Consider the following 17,170-nt stretch of genomic DNA (forward strand, 5'->3'; position numbering starts at 1 on the left):
TTGAAGGCATCAGTGGAAAGTGAGAGAAATATCAAGCCAAGAAATTTGAGCCTGCTCTGTTCAACTGTGGCAGCAACAGTGAACAACTGCAGTGTGGCTCTCCAGCTCCAGCCCTGCTGCCTGAAGCATGTGATTACACTTGGAAGTGGACTAACACAGTTTAGTTGATAAAGAGGGGGGGTGGTGGGGTCTTCCAGACCGTGAAATACTGTACGGTGAGTGCAGGTTTCAACTACCTGGGTGGAACTCAGCTGGACCACCTACTTTGTGAAATACAAAGACTTTTAGACGAAAAAGGATCTGCTTGTGTGTTTCCTGAAACAAAACAACAAGAAAAAGATGGCTTTCTGGATGTTTAAGCTTTTCATTCCTTCTGTGGCCTGACTGAGAGGATGCTGGATAAACCCAAATGAGAAACAAGGGATCATTTTTATTCCATTTCCAGAGAAAGACAGCATACTTAAAAATAATGCTGAGTAAGAGACTAGGAAAATCTGACAGAAGCCAAGAAAAATGTTTAAAACGTTTCGCAATAAAGTGCACACACAACCAAAATAAGAGTCCTACCAATATATAACTGTAATGAGCGTTGGACTCACTGCAGGACATGCTCTTTATTTCATGACATCAGTTAATAACCTGAGCGAGTGCAGCTCACTGGCTTCCGTTCATTTCCTCTTACATTTGGTTGTTGTTTTGCAGCTTTTTAGTATATAGTATTCCCAAGGATGTGCTTCATGGTGTTGTCAAAGAAGTAGACCAGGCTCCATCCTGCAGGAAGCTTCAAAGCCTCCGTCCTAAAAATACTCGTGTCTTCTTCCTACTTCGTTCCTTCTCTCACTGTTGAGCGAATCACAACTATCCCAGGAAGCAGATATCTTAGACCTGATTTGTTCATAGCTGAAAGCCCACTTGAGGACATTTACTTGAGAACACACCAAAGAGGCTCATATATTCCTATTTTTAAAATGAATTCAATAATCATCAACTTCCAATATTTTAGATTGTGACCTTTATTCTGACACAATGGAAGTTTCTGCTTCTCACGACCTTAAAAGAGAAGAAAAAAATACTTTTTACTCAGATTGATGTCTCTGTAAGCTTATCGGGTTCAAGTTAGCACCACCTTAATCAGACGCACACATGCACCTTCCAGTTATCTAACTGATAAGCACATATGTCCTTTCTGGAATAAATCAGTTTGTAACCAAGTTTCTAAATGTCAAAGAAGCTTAAAACAAGATAGAGGCAAGGCCTTTTTTTTTTTCCTTTTTATTTTTTTAAAACACTGACATCTTATGGGATAAAGTCCTTGATGTTCAGTAAAAGCAACGGCTCCTTCTCTTGTTTTTGTGCTGCTTTTCCTGCAGTAAACAAGTTCAGGCACCCTCACATGCCTCGCATTAACCACACGGCCCACACTTCTGTGTCTCTGAGCCCTTTTTCGGGGACGTCTTGGAGAGACAACCCTGGAGAGTCCAGGCCAGCGGTGAGCAGATGCCGGACACGGAAAGTAATCTCAGCTTGAAGGCACATTCCCACATCTGGTTTTGATCAAAGCCAAATCAAATTCTTAAAGCCTCAGCTAAGGCTCTTCGCCCGCCGAATGAATGGACGCTCAGGATGTTTGCTTCCTAAGCAGCTTCTGCTGTTTATGGGGACATCTTTTCATCCAAGCATATGTATTAAATTGTTAATAACTGCCTTGGGTGGAGCAGAGATGAAAATGAATTACTCCACAGAAAGCCATAAATATGCAGCAGCAGCTGTTGGGCCGAAGCCAAAGGTAGAACGTTTACATCTACGTGAACGGGCAGCCCACTCTGGTCTTTTTCCAGACTCTTTACAATCATTTTGATTCCTGTAATTTGATTATAAAGGACTGCACATGAGGTTAGGTCAACTTAAACTCTGTGCTAATCAGTTGTGTGAGTACGTAATAGATGCTAGAGGGGGACGGTCCCCATGTCTCCTAAAGATCAACTTTCATTAAAATAATCTTCAAAAAAAACATTGCTGCAATCCTCTGAAAGCTGAAGAAATGCTGTAACCTTCAGGTGATCTTTGAGGGAAAAGATCCAGTCAATATTTCATCTTTTGGACTAAAGAGTTTTGTTGAGGAAACTTTTTTCATATCAAATCAGTACAAATTAGAACAGAATAAAAAGCAAATATTAGCTTTATTAAATATTTACGGTAAAAAAAAAAACCTTAATGGCCCACATCTGAACTGTATTTGATAAGGACGACACAACTTTCAGTTTTGTGCTCCAAAAATGATTAGCTTGTTTATGGAACCAAACAGTCCAACGAAACCCAAAATAAAACAAGATATTCTGTTGGTTATCTCTTATCAGAAATCCGGTAGCAGAAGTTCTCCATGTCAGTGACATCATGATGATAGTGATGATGTAACTGTTAAGTGTTTTATGTCAACTGAATGATAAGATGCACACTGGTGATGGACAGCAGAACAGCACCAACACGCCAGACTATAAGAAGTGCGAGGTTTCTGCACAAAAGCACCATCTGGACCAACTTCCTCTGCAGAACAGGTGAGTCGCTTTTCCTTGTGGACTAACTTTCATTTGTTTTTTTAAATTTAGTTGGGTTTGGTTTTTTTTTTTTACTCTGGAAAACAAACATATCTGGATACCTAAAGTATTTCATCACTGTTTTTGGAAAAAAGGGTCAAAAAGACGAGAAAAAAAGATTTCCTCATTTACTTTTTCAGATCTGAAATAACATTTTTCTGTCTTATATTATCTATTCATATATTGTGTTTTTACTTTTTCTGTTGTTATTGTTTATGTTTGTTTTATAAAGGGGAGGCATTTTCATAAGCCTTTTTGGCTTCCACCTCTCCTGCACAATGCTTCATTTGACCTTTGTTTTTTTACTGTTATGTTTTATGTGCAAAATAAACTAAACTAATAATTTAAAAGTAATTGTGACTATAAAGCAACATGCTAAAGGAAAAGTATCAAAAAGAAGTAAAGTATAGATTTGAGGTCAGATAGTGATACTGAGAGTGTTGAGTTGGCAAATAAATAATTATAGGCTTCCACTGTTATATTTCTGGACACAAATCTGGATGAGATCTAATTAAAGTTTGTCTAATACTATCCATTTCTAATTCATAGTAGATATTCTTGTCCAATCATTTTAAAGCTTTGTTATGTTATCGTCCAACACCTTGGTTGGCAACGAGTACAGTTTTGTGTTTGGGTTTGTACAAATACCCAGCGCCCCAAAATATTTATGCTCCGACCATGAAAGTGGAGGCCAGGCTTTGTAACTCTGATTAAGCAGCAGCAGGCTTTGCTACACACAACTCTGTAAAACCAGTTAAGTTGCATTTTTATGCTTACATTTTCAAGAAAGTTTAGGAAGAAAAGATCTGATGCCCCAAAAATGAAACATTAGAAATATAAACAATGTTTTTTTGGTTTCCGGTCAGCAAATGCTGGCTAACATCACCAAATACAGCCTTAAACCATGCAGACTAATGAGATGTTTCTTTTGTACAGTAGGTCCCATCATCTCATCCAGCCAGCAGCCATGAAATTCTCCCTCATCACAGCAGTTTTTGTGCTTGCTTTGGCACTTGGTAAGGGCAAAGTTATAAAGTTTAATGAATTTGTTAAGGGAGTAAAAGCCTCTTACTTTTTTTATTCTTTTAAAAATCCCACAGGAACCTTTGCTGAGGATCCCGATCCCCCGAAATACAGTATGGAAGATCTGACCAAAATCGCAGAAGGCCTTGGTGAAACGGTTAGAAACATTTTAGAGGGAACCCAGTTAACCAGCGTGGTTGGGTGAGTGACAACTAACCCAAACGCTTCACACTATTAGATGCCAAAAACATGCCTGTACCAACAAATCATCATGTAACGCGGACAGATTCACACAGACGAGCGTGTGCATTCACAATCTTGAGTAAAACTAGTAGTGGAACATTTGCAGATTAGGACTGGGCAAGAAACTCAAATCTCATCCATCATTTTCTTTCAGCAGATCAAGACATCATGTAACCACTGCTCATAATTCTATACATAAATCCTTACCAGGCACCTTGTCATATTCTGCCCCACAGGGACATTGACGTGGGGACAATGGTTAAAGAAATGCAACAACGGTTTAAGGACACCATGCAGAAACTAGCAGAGATGTCCACCGAGACAGAGAAGTCCAGCGACGCAGACAAGCTCAGCGAGAAATAAACAAGCGTCTCTTCCAAATCACCTTCTGACACAGAAGCAAAGAGAGGAAGGTGATGCCTCCCCCGCGTCTCAGTGCTGGTTTAGCATTTACCAGCCTAAAGCACAAATAAAGAAATATTCTACTCTACTTGAGCTGTTTGTTTCATTTTGAGTGAAATCTGAATTATTTCGTTTGAACAACTTATTCCTGACACGAATGACAAACTTACAAAGATGATTCAGTTTTATCCTTGAAAAAACAGACGAAACATAAATGCTGATTATTTTATATCTTTTATTCAAGCAAGCAAAGGGCAGGGGAAATTTCACAATAGCAGGCTTCTGGAACTCCAACACTCAAAACATTTAAAAGGGATAAAATGGCAAAAAGGAATGCTTTCAATCATTCGCCCTCTAAAACCCTCTCAAACTAAATCTTTTTTTTTTCATTTTGATTTTTTTTCCTCTTTTTTTAAATTTTCTCTAACTCGGCAAACCAGGCTTGGAGGTTTATCATTTTCCGTATCAGGCCTGGCTGGAGACTCATTTCCATTGTTTTTATTTTTGATTTTTTTGTCAATGTCATTTACTCATTTTTACTTTGTTTTGTGTATTTTAAATTTCTTCAAAAGACTTTTCTCCATCGGTGAAGCTAGTCCCAAGGTTGTTAATTCCTGTGGAAAGACAAAAGAAAGAAATTAAAAACTTGCTTTAATATCAACCCAAACCAACACTTGATGTAAACTGGTACCTTGGGTTCAGACAGTCGGGACACCAGCTGAGTTAGTCACAGTCTTCTGGGCCGCCTCCTTGGCCTGGTGAGCCTGCAGCACCGCCACCGCCTCATCCACCTGCACAATCACGGCAATGATACCTCAATTTCAAAACGCAATTTCACCCAGCCTTATTCTTCTCTTATTCGCATCAATTCGCCGACCAGCAGCATGCTTCGTCTTAACAACATGGGCCGTTTCAGTACATGTATCTGTGCATGTACCTTTACCTGTACAAGGACTGTGGCGCGACTGCAGGTGAGGGAAATGTATGCTTTTAATAATAAAACTTCCCCTCAACCTCTTTTCTGTGAGATGAGTGCACTGCAAAAACTCAAAATCTTACCGGGAATATTTGTCTTATTTCTAGTTAAAATATCAAATTTTTAGTCAAAAAAAATCTCATTACACTTAAAAAAAAAAAAAAAAAAAAAAAGAGTAATTACCAGAAAAATAAATTGTTATTTGACAATTTTCACCCGTTTCAAGTAAATTTTCACTTGAAATAAGTAGAAAAATCTGCCAGTGGGACAAGATGTATCTTCTCCTTACAAGCAAAAAAAACTTGTTCCACTGGCAGATTTTTCTACTTATTTTAAGCGAAAATCTACTTGAAACAGGTGAAAATTGTTTTTTTCCAGTGATGAGTCTTGTTTTAAGTGTAATGAGATTTTTTGACTAAAAAGGAGACATTTTAACTAGAAATAAGACAAATATTCTTGTTAAGATATTGAGTTTCTGCAGTGCGAGTGTGTGCTCTCCAGGTAGTTGCTGTATGATAGTAGATTAACATTCTTCAGGAATGGGTGTGTTTTGCATATAAATATTTATAGCGTTAAGTCATTCACCCCACGCCTGTTTAAAATTAAAAGAGGGAAGGCGAGGGCAAGAAAAATAAAGTACCCTATTTAAGGGAGTACTGACCTTGGAGCTGAGAGACTCGGGGGACTCCAGCATGTGCAGCAGCTCAGAGTTGTCAATTTCCAGCAGCATGCCGGTAATCTTGCCTGCTAGGCTGGAATGCATGTTCTGGATCAGCGGGAACAGACGTTCACCTGCAAGAGTCACACACATGGAGAATGTATAACCAGATGCAGACAAGTGACTACCAAGAGATCGATACACCCTCTAAACGTGTGTAATGCAGGTTGTCACTAAAGCGTACCCAGCATCTGCTTCTGTTCCTGCGGCGGAGCAGCAGCCAGCATAGAGGCGGTCAGAGGCTCCTGTCCCTGAACATGGACTGCAGGCTGGAGTGCAGGACACAAAATAAAAAAATTCATAGAGGGCACGACTAATGAGGACAAGGTTCAATGGTCATTATTTCAAAGCAGGAGGCATGTATGAGCTTCATTCTGACTTATGTTAATCTACAGGCCAAGGCCTTTCTAAAAATGTATTTGGTTTTATCAGGATTAAGTTTCATTTTGACCCCTGTTGGGTCGGATCATCTGTCAGGTATAGTTTGACCCTTATAGCTCCAGCCTGGATAAAAATTAAAAAAAAAAATTTCTTTTAATTCTTTGGTGGGACCAATCTTTCAATGTATTGATGTTTTTCCTAATTACAGTCATACATTGTGATTTGGGCTAGAATATACCTTATTTTACCTAACAAATACATCCTGGGTCAGAATGACAAACAGTAAGATTGCACCCCCCCCCCCCCCAACAAAACCTCCAGAATGATCCTACATGGTCAGGATTATAGAATATTATAGGATATTACATGTTTAAGGGGTAAAACATGGTTAAAATTAATTTTCACACATTTAACAATTATATATTTAAAATATATTTACACAAATGTGTGTATCATGCCCTTAAACTACTATGTGCACTCTTATTTTAGTATTAACAACCTCCATTTCTGTGGAAAAAAAAAAAAAATTTGCCAAGAACTACATTTCCCTAGAGTCGTGCTATACAGCTTGTAGAGTGAGGACGTCCAGCCAATGAGCATTCCTACCTGCTGCAGGGTGACTTGTGGTTGAGCTGTGATGTGCTGCTGGGGATTACGGACTCCTGTTGCATACTTGTACTGAGGCACTCCACGCACTTGAGTGGCTGCAGCGGCGGCGGCGGCAGTGGCTGGTCGGGGGCCCACAGACTGAGCTGCACAAGGAGCAAAGAAAAGAAGGGGCAATCAAGGACACAAAAGGTGTAAACAGAGATGTGTATATTAGCTGTGTCGTTAGGAAGACCACGACTGACCGACACGCTGGGCGGACATCATGCGGGGGACCTGGGAGGCCGGCCGCATCGTACTGAAGGTCTGAGGGCGCGGGCCTGAGGGCCGCATGGAACCCGGCATGTTCTGAAAGTCTGAACATACAACAGGATTGTGGTGTCACTGGTGAGCCGTTGCTGTGCTCTGCTTCCAGGTGCTCTTTTTAAAAACGAGAAAATAAAATGCACTAGGGCTGAAACGATTCCTCGAATAATTTGAGTAATTCGATTGCAAAAAATGATCGAGGAAGTTTCTCTGCCTCGAGGAATTGTTTAATTTTGCCAGCTCAAAGCATCGTATTACGCCCGGACTATGTTTAATGTGGCACAACGCGCTGACGGCGCGCACGTAAAGGTAGAAGAAAGAGGCGGCGGATATGTCTGGTTTTTGTAACATGCCGTGCTCAGGCAATGAGTCTGCAATGGCCCAGACGGGAGACACATGTACCTCAGTGCTTAACTTTTATTTTTAATCCACTCTATATTCTTCTGGTCCGTTCTCCTATATGTTCCCCCTCTAACCCGGTACATACATAGGTTCCTCTAAACATCTGTTCCCACTACAGCTTTAACTAAAAGAAAATGTGCTCCAATACAGCAGGTCTCATAATTTTATTTTGAACACTGCCAAAACTCAAAATCTTAAAGACTTTAACTTAAAACTTAACTAGAACCTAAAATTTGCTTGACACAAATGAAAGTTCAATTGAAACACGTGGGAAAAACAGCTAACCTTTTAAGTGGTGTGTGTTATCAGGTGTAATGGCATTTTTAGGTTAGAAATAAGAACATTTCTTGGTAAGATCCTTAGTTTTTTGAGTGAAGGCAGTGAATTTGGTCAACTGGTGTAAGTTCAGGGTTTTTAAATGCACCGCCATGAACCGACTGTATTATATAATTTAGTCTTAGTGATGTCAATTAACATCTAATGTATATTTATAATTGCTCTTTGACTAAACAAAAAAAGGTTATATCCGATTACTCGATTAATCGATGGAATTTTCAGTAGAATTCTGGATTACTAAAATATTGGATAGCTGCAGCCCTAAAATGCACAACAACACGAGGACAGAAACACTCACGCTGTGGCCGGACGCCTTGAGTGGTCCAGCGTGGGCTCGGCCGGAGCTGAGCCATCTGCCCCGCGGGGTAGTACGTAGCGCGGTTCTGGGCCTGAGGGATGGCCGCCATGAAGTATCCGGAGGGCGGGGCGGGCTGGTACGGGTTGATGACGGGGTTGGGCACAGCGCGCACGCTGGCCATGCGCTGCATGTACTGGTTGGTCAGGTGGGCTTGACGCTCCTCTTTCCTCTGGGCCAGGGCAACGTACAGTGGCTTGGTGGCTACGATGCGTCCGTTCATTTCCGTCACGGCTTTGGTGGCTTCTTCTGGGGACGAGAAGCAGACGAAGCCAAAGCCTTTGCTGCGCCCGCCTTCCATCATCACCTACAGGTGGAAAACAAACGGCATCAATTCCAAAGTGCTAAAATAATAATGATGTAGAGCTAAATAGAAAAACCTACAACACTCATTCAAGAAGGGGTTTTCTATGGGCTCAAATTAATGCCATAAATATTTTGTATCTGTAAATAAACTTTGTACTTGTAGAAATATTTTGTGCGTGTGCAAAAAATATTTGTACTTGTAGATACAAAGCTACAAACTTTTTTACAAAAGCTACAAACTTTTTTACAAAAGCTACAAACTTTTTTTACAACTACGAATTACGGAGAATTATGGCACTGTTTTGACGTGCCAATAATAAGAGCCTATCAGCGATCTTTGGCACGGGTTTCAAAGCGTTTCTGGAGAGCCGATCAGCACATTACTGACGTCGCCGCCATATTGGATGTGGCAAGACTGCGCTGTAAACTAATACAAGTAAATGGACTTATTTTCATAAAGCGCCTTTCTACAGAGAAATGTACGTTTTACGTCTCATTTATTCATCACACACGCACTAATATACTTGGGAAACAGTTAGGCACCAAATATAATATATTTAATTTTCTCAGACGGCAAAAATAAGAACTTTATTGATCCCACATAGGAGTAATTCATGTTATATCAGCTATAGAGAACAAGGTAGTGCCGAAAAACAATATATATCCCCCATCACAAAAATAAGAAAAATAGAGAAACATATTCTCTCATCAACAAAGCATATTTTACATTTTTATACTTTACATTACATTTTATTGTTATTGTTATTTTATTGTTTGAAAAATTGTTCAAATATGTTATTTTGTTATTTGAATTTTTTTTAAATTTGTTTTGTTGATGAAAAAATATGTCTATTTTTGTGAGGGGGGATATATATTGTACAAATATTTTTTGAAAGTACAAAATATTTCTACAAGTACAAAGTTTATTTACAGATACAAAATATTTATGGCATTCATTTGAGGCCATAGTTTTCCCCTCAGCCCTCTAATTTATGACAGAAGAAAGAAAAAACTAAGACAATCCTACCTTGGCGCTGGTTATAGTCCCAAATGGTGAGAACTCCTTCCGCAGGCGTTCATCATCAATCCCATCATCAAGGTTCTTCACATATAAGTTGACACCCTACAAATAAAAACAAAAAAATCCTCTTGTTTTTTTAAAAGCATGCAGGACAAACAGAAACATAGCTGCTAGGTGTATAATATGCTTGTGTGTAGTACATGTTTATCCCCAGTAACCATGGTGACGGACGTGGGGCCCATGAACTACAGTTTCTGTTGCAGCCATTTTGGCCAGTGCAAACTACCACAGAGGAAGCACTGAATTTGACAAAGCTGCAGTTCCTTTACAATCCTGAACAACTACAACATTTATGAACAATGGTGAAACTGACAAATCCTCACAGGACAAAAAAACTGACCTGGTAACGAGTCATGCGGTCTTGTTTCATTTGCTCAAATTTGCGCTTCAACTCCGTCTGCCGCTCCACCTTCTTCTGGGCGCGGCCGACGTAGATGGGTTTGCCATTCAGCTCCTTGCCATTCATTTCATCCACTGCCTGAAATAGTTGGAATTTTAACACAACAAAATTTATAAAAAAAGCCAAAAACATTTACAGGACTGTCTCAGAAAATTAGAATATTGTGATAAAGTCCTTTATTTTCTGTAATGCAAAAATGTCATACATTCTGGATTCATTACAAATCAACTGAAATATTGCAAGCCTTTTATTATTTTAATATTGCTGATCATGGTTTACAGCTTAAGAAAACTCAAATATCCTATCTCAAAATATTAGAATATTCTGGGAATCTTAATCGTAAACTGTAAGCCATAATCAGCAATATTAAAATAATAAAAGGCTTGCAATATTTCAGTTGATTTGTAATGAATCCAGAATGTATGACATTTTTGCATTACAGAAAATAAAGAACTTTATCACAATATTCTAATTTTCTGAGACAGTCCTGTACATCATGTAGCAAAAAATAGCAGCTGTTTTGCCATGGTCACCAACACAACAAACAAAGTAAAATGTTCTCATTAAACCGTACCTTCTGGGCGTCCTCGTGCCTTTCAAAGCTGACAAACCCGAACCCTCGAGACTTCCCGTTCTCGTCAGTCATGACTCGGATACTCATGGCATTTCCTGAGCAAAAAACACAACCAGTGACCAATATTATCATCCAAGCACGTGGGGCCTCTTGAAGGAGCAGTTGAAAATACCCACTCACTCACCATACTTACTGAAGAGTTCCCTCAGCTTCTCATCGTCCATGTCGTCACCAAAGTTCTTGATATAAACGTTCGTGAACTCTTTGGCCCGGGCGCCCAGCTCAGCCTCGCGCTCCTTGCGAGACTTGAAGCGACCCACAAATCTGAAATAGATCACATTGGGGAAACGATTCATAACACAATAATTACTTCACTGTTTACTGAAACGTTGACTGATTGCCCCTTCCCACCTTGACAGAAATGCATTTACATACATTTGTTAAGAGTTAATGAGCAACTTTAACTCGTTGTTTCGTGGTGTTAACCCTTGTACTGTCTTTGGGTCAAAATGACCCAATTCTTCTATCCTTCTTTCCTCCTGCCATGCTCTCTCCTTCCTTCTTCCTTTCCTCTTTTCCTCCTTTACTCCTTTTTCTTCCTACCTCCCTTCCGTCATTCGTTCCTTTATTACCTTCTTTGCTTTTCCTTCCTTCTTTCCTTATTTTCTCCCTTCCTTCCTTCTTCCCTCCCTTCTTTTTTTCCTTTTCTCCATTCCTTCCTCCCTCCCTCCCTTCTTTCCTTTTCTCCCTTCTTTCCTTTCTTTCTCCCTTCCTTCCTTCCATCTTTTCTCCCTTCGTCCGTTCCATCTTTTCTCCCTTCCTTACTCCCTTTCCTACTTCCTTCCTTCTTTTCTCCTTTCTTCCTTACTTCCTTCTTTACTCCCTTCCTTCTTTCTTTTCTCCCTTCCTTTTCTCCCATCCTCCCTTCCTTATTTTCTCCCTTCCATCCTTCTTTTCTCCTTTCCTTCCTTCCCTTCTTTTCATTCTTCCTTCCTTCAATCCTCCCTTCTTCTCTTCCTCCTTCCTTGACCCGAAGACAGCACAAGGGTTAAGCCAAGATAGAAAATATGCTATAATACAGTGATCCTGATATTATCTGCAAAAACATTTGACCCAAGTTTAAATTGTCTAACCATTGCCACATTTGAACTGTCAAACTCCATGCAGTTACTTTTTTTTTGTGCCAACAATTGAATATTAGTATGCATCTTAACTTTAATGCACTTACACTTTCCGGTCATTGAGCAGCATGCCATTCATTTTCTCAATGGCTCGTTCGGCTGCGTCCTGAGTCTCAAAATGCACAAACCCGTAGCCTTTGGAACCATTCTCGTCACACACCACCTTAGAAAGAAGACGCATGCTATTTTTACAGGTACACAGACATGCAGCAATAAAGCTAAACCGGTGGTGATGTCAGACTTCTGCCCCTTTGATAGATTTGAAAGATCGATGGCAGTTTCATGACTTCTTCTGTCTTGTGACACGGGTCTGGTCCCGTGGGGTTCACAGCCACTTCAACCACACAGAACACACCAAACCAACTGCAATGGAAGGGGGTGCGGTTTGTGCAATGACTCACATGGGACTCTCTAAGAGCCACTACTCAAAACAGCCAAGATGGCTGCAGGATTGCTAATAACAGCTCAGATCAATACGTTTTTACAGTAAAACTGACAGTCATTCTCTGGGGCTCCTACTCCACTGCACGCCATTTTGGATGAGTTTGACTGATGTTATCTCTCTGCCTATCACATGGTTCATTTCTGAAAGATTGCATGCCTTTCCGGTGCCATCTAGAGGCACCTGCCCCCTGGAAGTCAACGTTGGATCCAGAGGAACCAGACTAAATTATTTGTCTTGAAGAGAAAAGATCTAGGATGGCTGGCCATGCCAATAATTTCCATCCTTAGAGTAGAACCCCACCCCCATAGCCTTATTAGACTTCCCTTTTCTAGTTAATTAGGTTATATGCAACGACAGATCGAAACTTTGATGCATTATTAGCCCCCCATTGTTAAAAGTGAGTGTTGTAGCTTTGATTAATAGTTTAAAGGTTTGTTAAGCAGACAAACAACTCCAGGAAAGTCCTCCCATGCAAACTGTGCAATCACAACACTCCCATACTAGCAGAGAAGACAACGTATCCTCCCCCCGCTGCAGGTTCAACTCCCCACACTCATTTACCTTACATGACAGGATGTTGCCGAATGCAGAGAAGGTGTCATAAAGAGCCTTGTTGTCGATGGACTTGTCAAGATTCTTGATGAAGATGTTTCCCACGCCACTTTTTCTCAGTGATGGATCACGCTGGGACCACATGATGCGTACCGGCCGGCCCTTGATCACATCGAAGTTCATGGTGTCTAGTGCGCGCTCCGCTAAAAAGGAGAAACACAGTCATTCAATACATTATAGAAATCTACATGGAGTCCTGGTTTGGGAGACGTCCACCGTGTCCCCCAAGGGTCTCTACAGTGGGGAGGAGAGCGCGTTTCCCTGAAAGCCAAATATTAGACAGTCCAGCCTTGGATCATTTCAGGATACAGAAAAAGCTGCTCAAGTTTACTGGTCAAATTGGCCCTACAAATGTTTGATTCTGCGGTTCATCATTATACATGTTAGAGCTGGGCGATATATCGAGATTTAAATGTATATATCGATATATTTTCAAACGCGATATGGTACAGGACAATATCGTTTATATCGATATAGCTTTTTTTTTTTTTTTTATGATTTTGATATAGCTTATTTTGTGACAAATTGACTTGAATGTTTTATTTGAGATTTGCACAAATGTTTTGTTATTTGCACAACTGTCAACCTCAGTGGAAAAGTCTGCCTCTTACTATCTCTGTCTACATTGTATTAATTGCACAGTGTATTTTAATTTAATTGTTATGCAGGAAAGGGATATTTGTTTTATTTTATTCAAGAAGCATTTTTATTCTATATATGCAGGCAGTTTATTTTTATTTCATTTGTTTTATACATTTTGATATTGTGCAGACCTCTGTTAATAAAGGAACCTGTGTGACATTTGGCACGACATTGTATTAAAACTGACTGTTTTTTTAAGGGTTTGCCTCAGAAAAAAATAAAGCTAACAGAGATGCTATAATGCTTTGGGGAAACCCCAATTATGTCACAGAAAAAATATCAATATACTGTATATCGAGTATCGCCATTCAGCTAGAAAATATCAAGATATGACTTTTGGTCCATATCGCCCAGCCCTAGTACATGTTACTAATCATAATCAGGTTTATTGGTCAAGTCATTTCAAATAAGACAGGGAAATTGACTCGTTATTTTTGCTCACTGTACAGTAAATAGACAAATGGCTCTTATTAACATATATACAATTTATAAAAAAGTGAAAGGCACAGCAGTATGAGGCAGACATGGTTATTGAAGGTGCATTGTTACAGCATAGGATTATCTACTAAGTTGATCTTCAGCAGCTGGGTATGTCAACACACCCAGGGGGGCCACTGCTCTTATCAATGACATGCAGACAATCTCCCCTGGAGGGTGGTGGCCCACTGGATACTGCTAAATGTTCATACAGCCATGTTTGGTCTAGAGCAGTGATCTTCCACCCTGGTCCTCCAGATCTACTGTCCTGCATGTTTTAGATGCCGCCCTGCTTCATCAGGACACCGTGATACAGGGAGCTGTGTCAACAGCAGAACTGTCCAGACCTGGATAACAAGATAATGAGGACTGTTAATCAGAATCAGGTGTGCTGAGGCTGGGAAACATCCAAAACATGCGGGACAGTAGATGTAGAGTCTCTGGTCTAGAGACAGTGTCCCTGAGGAAAAGAGAGGAGGCAGCGCTGGAGGGAGCAGAGATGAAGATGCTGAAGTTCTCTATGGGGTCTCTCGATGCTTCGGACATGTCCAGAGAGATAGTGAATATATTGGTAGAAGGATGCTGAGTTTTGAACTGCCAGGCAGGAGGCCCAGGAGGAGGTTTATAGATGTAGTGAAAGACATGAAGGTAGTTGGGGTAAGACAAGAGGATGCAGAAGACGGGCTCAGATGGAGGCAACTGATTCACTGTGGTGACTATAGGCCGTTATATCAGCATTCTGGGAAGTGATTGGTCCTTACAGTCATCATTAGATGCCAATACTGATGATGATGATGATGAATTTAATTTATAATGCACTTTCCATTCAGTGAATCTCAAAGTGCTACAGCATTCAAGGCAAGAAAATCAACACAAAGCAGCAGTATCGTCACTAAAACGTAAAAAAAAGTCATAAAAATCAATGGCAAACCATAGATCATAGCTGGCGTATGATTTATTGAAAAGGTGGGTTTTAAGTCCACTCTTAAAAAAATCAATTGACTGGTTCTCTCAGGTGGGCGGGAGGGCGCTCCACAGTTTAGGGACAACGGAGCAGAAGGTCCGGTCTCCCATAGACCAGTTTAGTGTTGGTGGGTTTGAGGAGGTTGTTCTTGTTTTCTGAGCGGGTGCAGGTGGGGGGACGAGTATGGATCAGCTCTTTGAGGTTAAGGGGGTGCGTTGCCATGGGCGCATTGGTAAGTTAGCAGGGAGATTTTGTATTCTGTCCGGGAGGAGATGGGAATAATACCCATATACCCAAGTACCCAATACTTGCTGTTGAATCTCAATATAATACTAGTATCAATATGTTGCATAACTACTGTCATATAATTCATGCAACAGCTCATAAAACAGTTTTAATAACACTAACACAAATCAATATTGGAATCAAATCTTGATAATCGATTCTGAATCTGTTTGCCCACTATGGTATTCTTCAAAGAATATAACTACTTCCATAATGCGTGTACAATATATCAGGTGGTCTCAGGTTTGAATCCCAGATTAACTCAACTCATCCCAATCTCCGTTCCCCAGCACACCCACAAAACTACACATAAACACCTTATTATAGGGAAAAACCACAAACTTGTGGGAACAAGTATGAGTGTTGTGTGTCGGGGAAACACAGATCTGGAATGAGTTGAATGATGAGCCTTAAAAAGTAACAGTCCATCTCCATATTTAAACGGCAGTTAAAGAATCAATTGTTAAGCTCATATATATAAATGTACACTCCGGGATCACAAAATGTTTCATGTTAATGGTTTGTAATGTGATATGTTGTAATGTAAGTGGTAGTCTAGTATAATGTGCATGTTGTATTGTATTCCTGCCTACTGTATTTATGTTAATTGGCTCCTACCATAAGCTTTTGATAGCTTCTCCAGGAGACCAATTTACATGCAAGTGTGAATAAAAATCTAATCAAATCGATTCTTGACATTTTAATTGATCCCCAGCCCTAGTGGCGACCCCTGAAAGGAAAAGGAGGAGAAAAAGAAGAAGAAAAAAAGAGTCCACACAGCGTTTCCATGACTGGGAGGAGCTCAGGCTGCGGCCAGCTGACTGAGGAGCAACTGAAAGCAGACGTTTAACGGCTGATTTATGGTTCCGCGTCACACCGACGCAGAGCCTACGTGCATACGGTGCGCGACGCCGCGTACCCTACGCACGTAGGCTACGCCGTCGCTTTAACGCGGAACCATAAATCAGCCTTGTCAGTTACAGCTGATCCGCCACATTCCCGGCACTGGTCGGGGCCGGAGATCCTTTGGTCCCGGTACCAACGGTACTAGTAGCAGGAAAAACCCACTGACAACATGTCGCCGCAGTCACGTGTAGTCCAGGGAGGCCGGCTCCCCCAGCTGACTGTCACTCCCCAATAAAACATCCCATATTCTCTAATAAACCCCCCACACACAGCCCTACCGTCGGCCGGCTGCTGGAAGTTGACGTAGGCGTATCCGAGCGAGCGGCGGGTGATCATGTCCCTGCACACCCGGATGGACAGGATGGCTCCGGCGGGGCTGAATTTCTCGTACAGCATGGCCTCGGTCACGTCCTGGTGCAGGTCCCCCACGTACAGGGAGGCCATGGGGTAGCTGGGGGCGCTGGGGTTCATCTCTGCGGTCCGGGGGTAACAGCGGTCCGGGGGGGCTCGGCTCTGCGGATCAGCGGGGATAACTTTTCCGTTATTCTAACGGGAGAAGGAGCGGTCTGTCGGCGGCTCGAGACTCGCCGGCCGGTAAAATACGTCCGAGGTAAATATTCTAAAATGACGCAACTTCTGACTTGGTTAAAACGGTGGTTTCAATTTGAATGCAGGTAAAAGTAAATGCAAACGTTTTTTTTTTTTTTTATTGGGCTTCACTTCTGAACTGGTAACACGTCGCCCTTTTTTTGCAGTCCTTCTCTCTCTCTCGTTACTGTTACCGTCCGGTCCACGAATGTCTTATTATTCCAGCTTCACCGACTTGTTACAAAAAAGAAAAAAAAAAAAAGTTTTTTGTATTTTTTTATATTTTGAAATTTTTTTGTATTTTTATTTTTTTATATAATGTGCCGAGCGAGCTCAGGGGCACACGCGCACTCACACAGCACTGACA

General features: G+C 40.9%; 1 protein-coding gene and 1 non-coding gene across 3 annotated transcripts; both read right to left on the bottom strand.

Annotated features, from left to right (window-relative positions):
* Positions 1-4,479: 4,479 nt before the first annotated feature.
* Positions 4,480-17,170, bottom strand: LOC133461469 (polyadenylate-binding protein 1A-like). 2 transcript variants are annotated; one of them, XM_061742405.1, is made up of 14 exons: positions 16,494-17,170; positions 12,891-13,084; positions 11,932-12,047; positions 10,897-11,027; positions 10,704-10,798; positions 10,070-10,207; positions 9,676-9,771; positions 8,286-8,649; positions 7,189-7,299; positions 6,944-7,089; positions 6,141-6,225; positions 5,900-6,030; positions 4,954-5,053; positions 4,480-4,876 (listed from the first exon to the last, which is right to left on the bottom strand). In XM_061742405.1, exons 1-13 carry the CDS (start codon positions 16,684-16,686, stop codon positions 4,961-4,963), a joined length of 1,893 nt encoding a protein of 630 aa, XP_061598389.1. In that variant the 5' UTR covers positions 16,687-17,170; the 3' UTR covers positions 4,480-4,876; positions 4,954-4,960. The 2 variants fall into 2 exon arrangements, with proteins under 2 accessions (XP_061598389.1, XP_061598388.1); XM_061742404.1 differs by having other exon boundaries at positions 10,888-11,027.
* LOC133461654 (small nucleolar RNA SNORA5) lies at positions 9,855-9,988 on the bottom strand. Its single transcript, XR_009784212.1, has one exon. It is a non-coding gene; the product is annotated as a small nucleolar RNA SNORA5 (small nucleolar RNA).

The sequence above is a fragment of the Cololabis saira genome, chromosome 15 (assembly GCF_033807715.1).
Source record: "Cololabis saira isolate AMF1-May2022 chromosome 15, fColSai1.1, whole genome shotgun sequence".
Classification (NCBI taxonomy): domain Eukaryota; kingdom Metazoa; phylum Chordata; class Actinopteri; order Beloniformes; family Belonidae; genus Cololabis; species Cololabis saira.

Bases quoted from the DNA above. Each gene is read 5' to 3' on its own strand.
- LOC133461469 (XM_061742404.1), bottom strand. From the start codon at position 16,686: ATGAACCCCAGCGCCCCCAGCTACCCCATGGCCTCCCTGTACGTGGGG. The intron at 9,772-10,069 runs GTCAGTTTTTTT...TTTTATTTGTAG, and splicing joins ACCGCATGACTCGTTACCAG to GGTGTCAACTTATATGTGAA. The intron at 5,054-5,899 runs GTCAGTACTCCC...GTGATTGTGCAG, and splicing joins CCGAGTCTCTCAGCTCCAAG to GTGGATGAGGCGGTGGCGGT.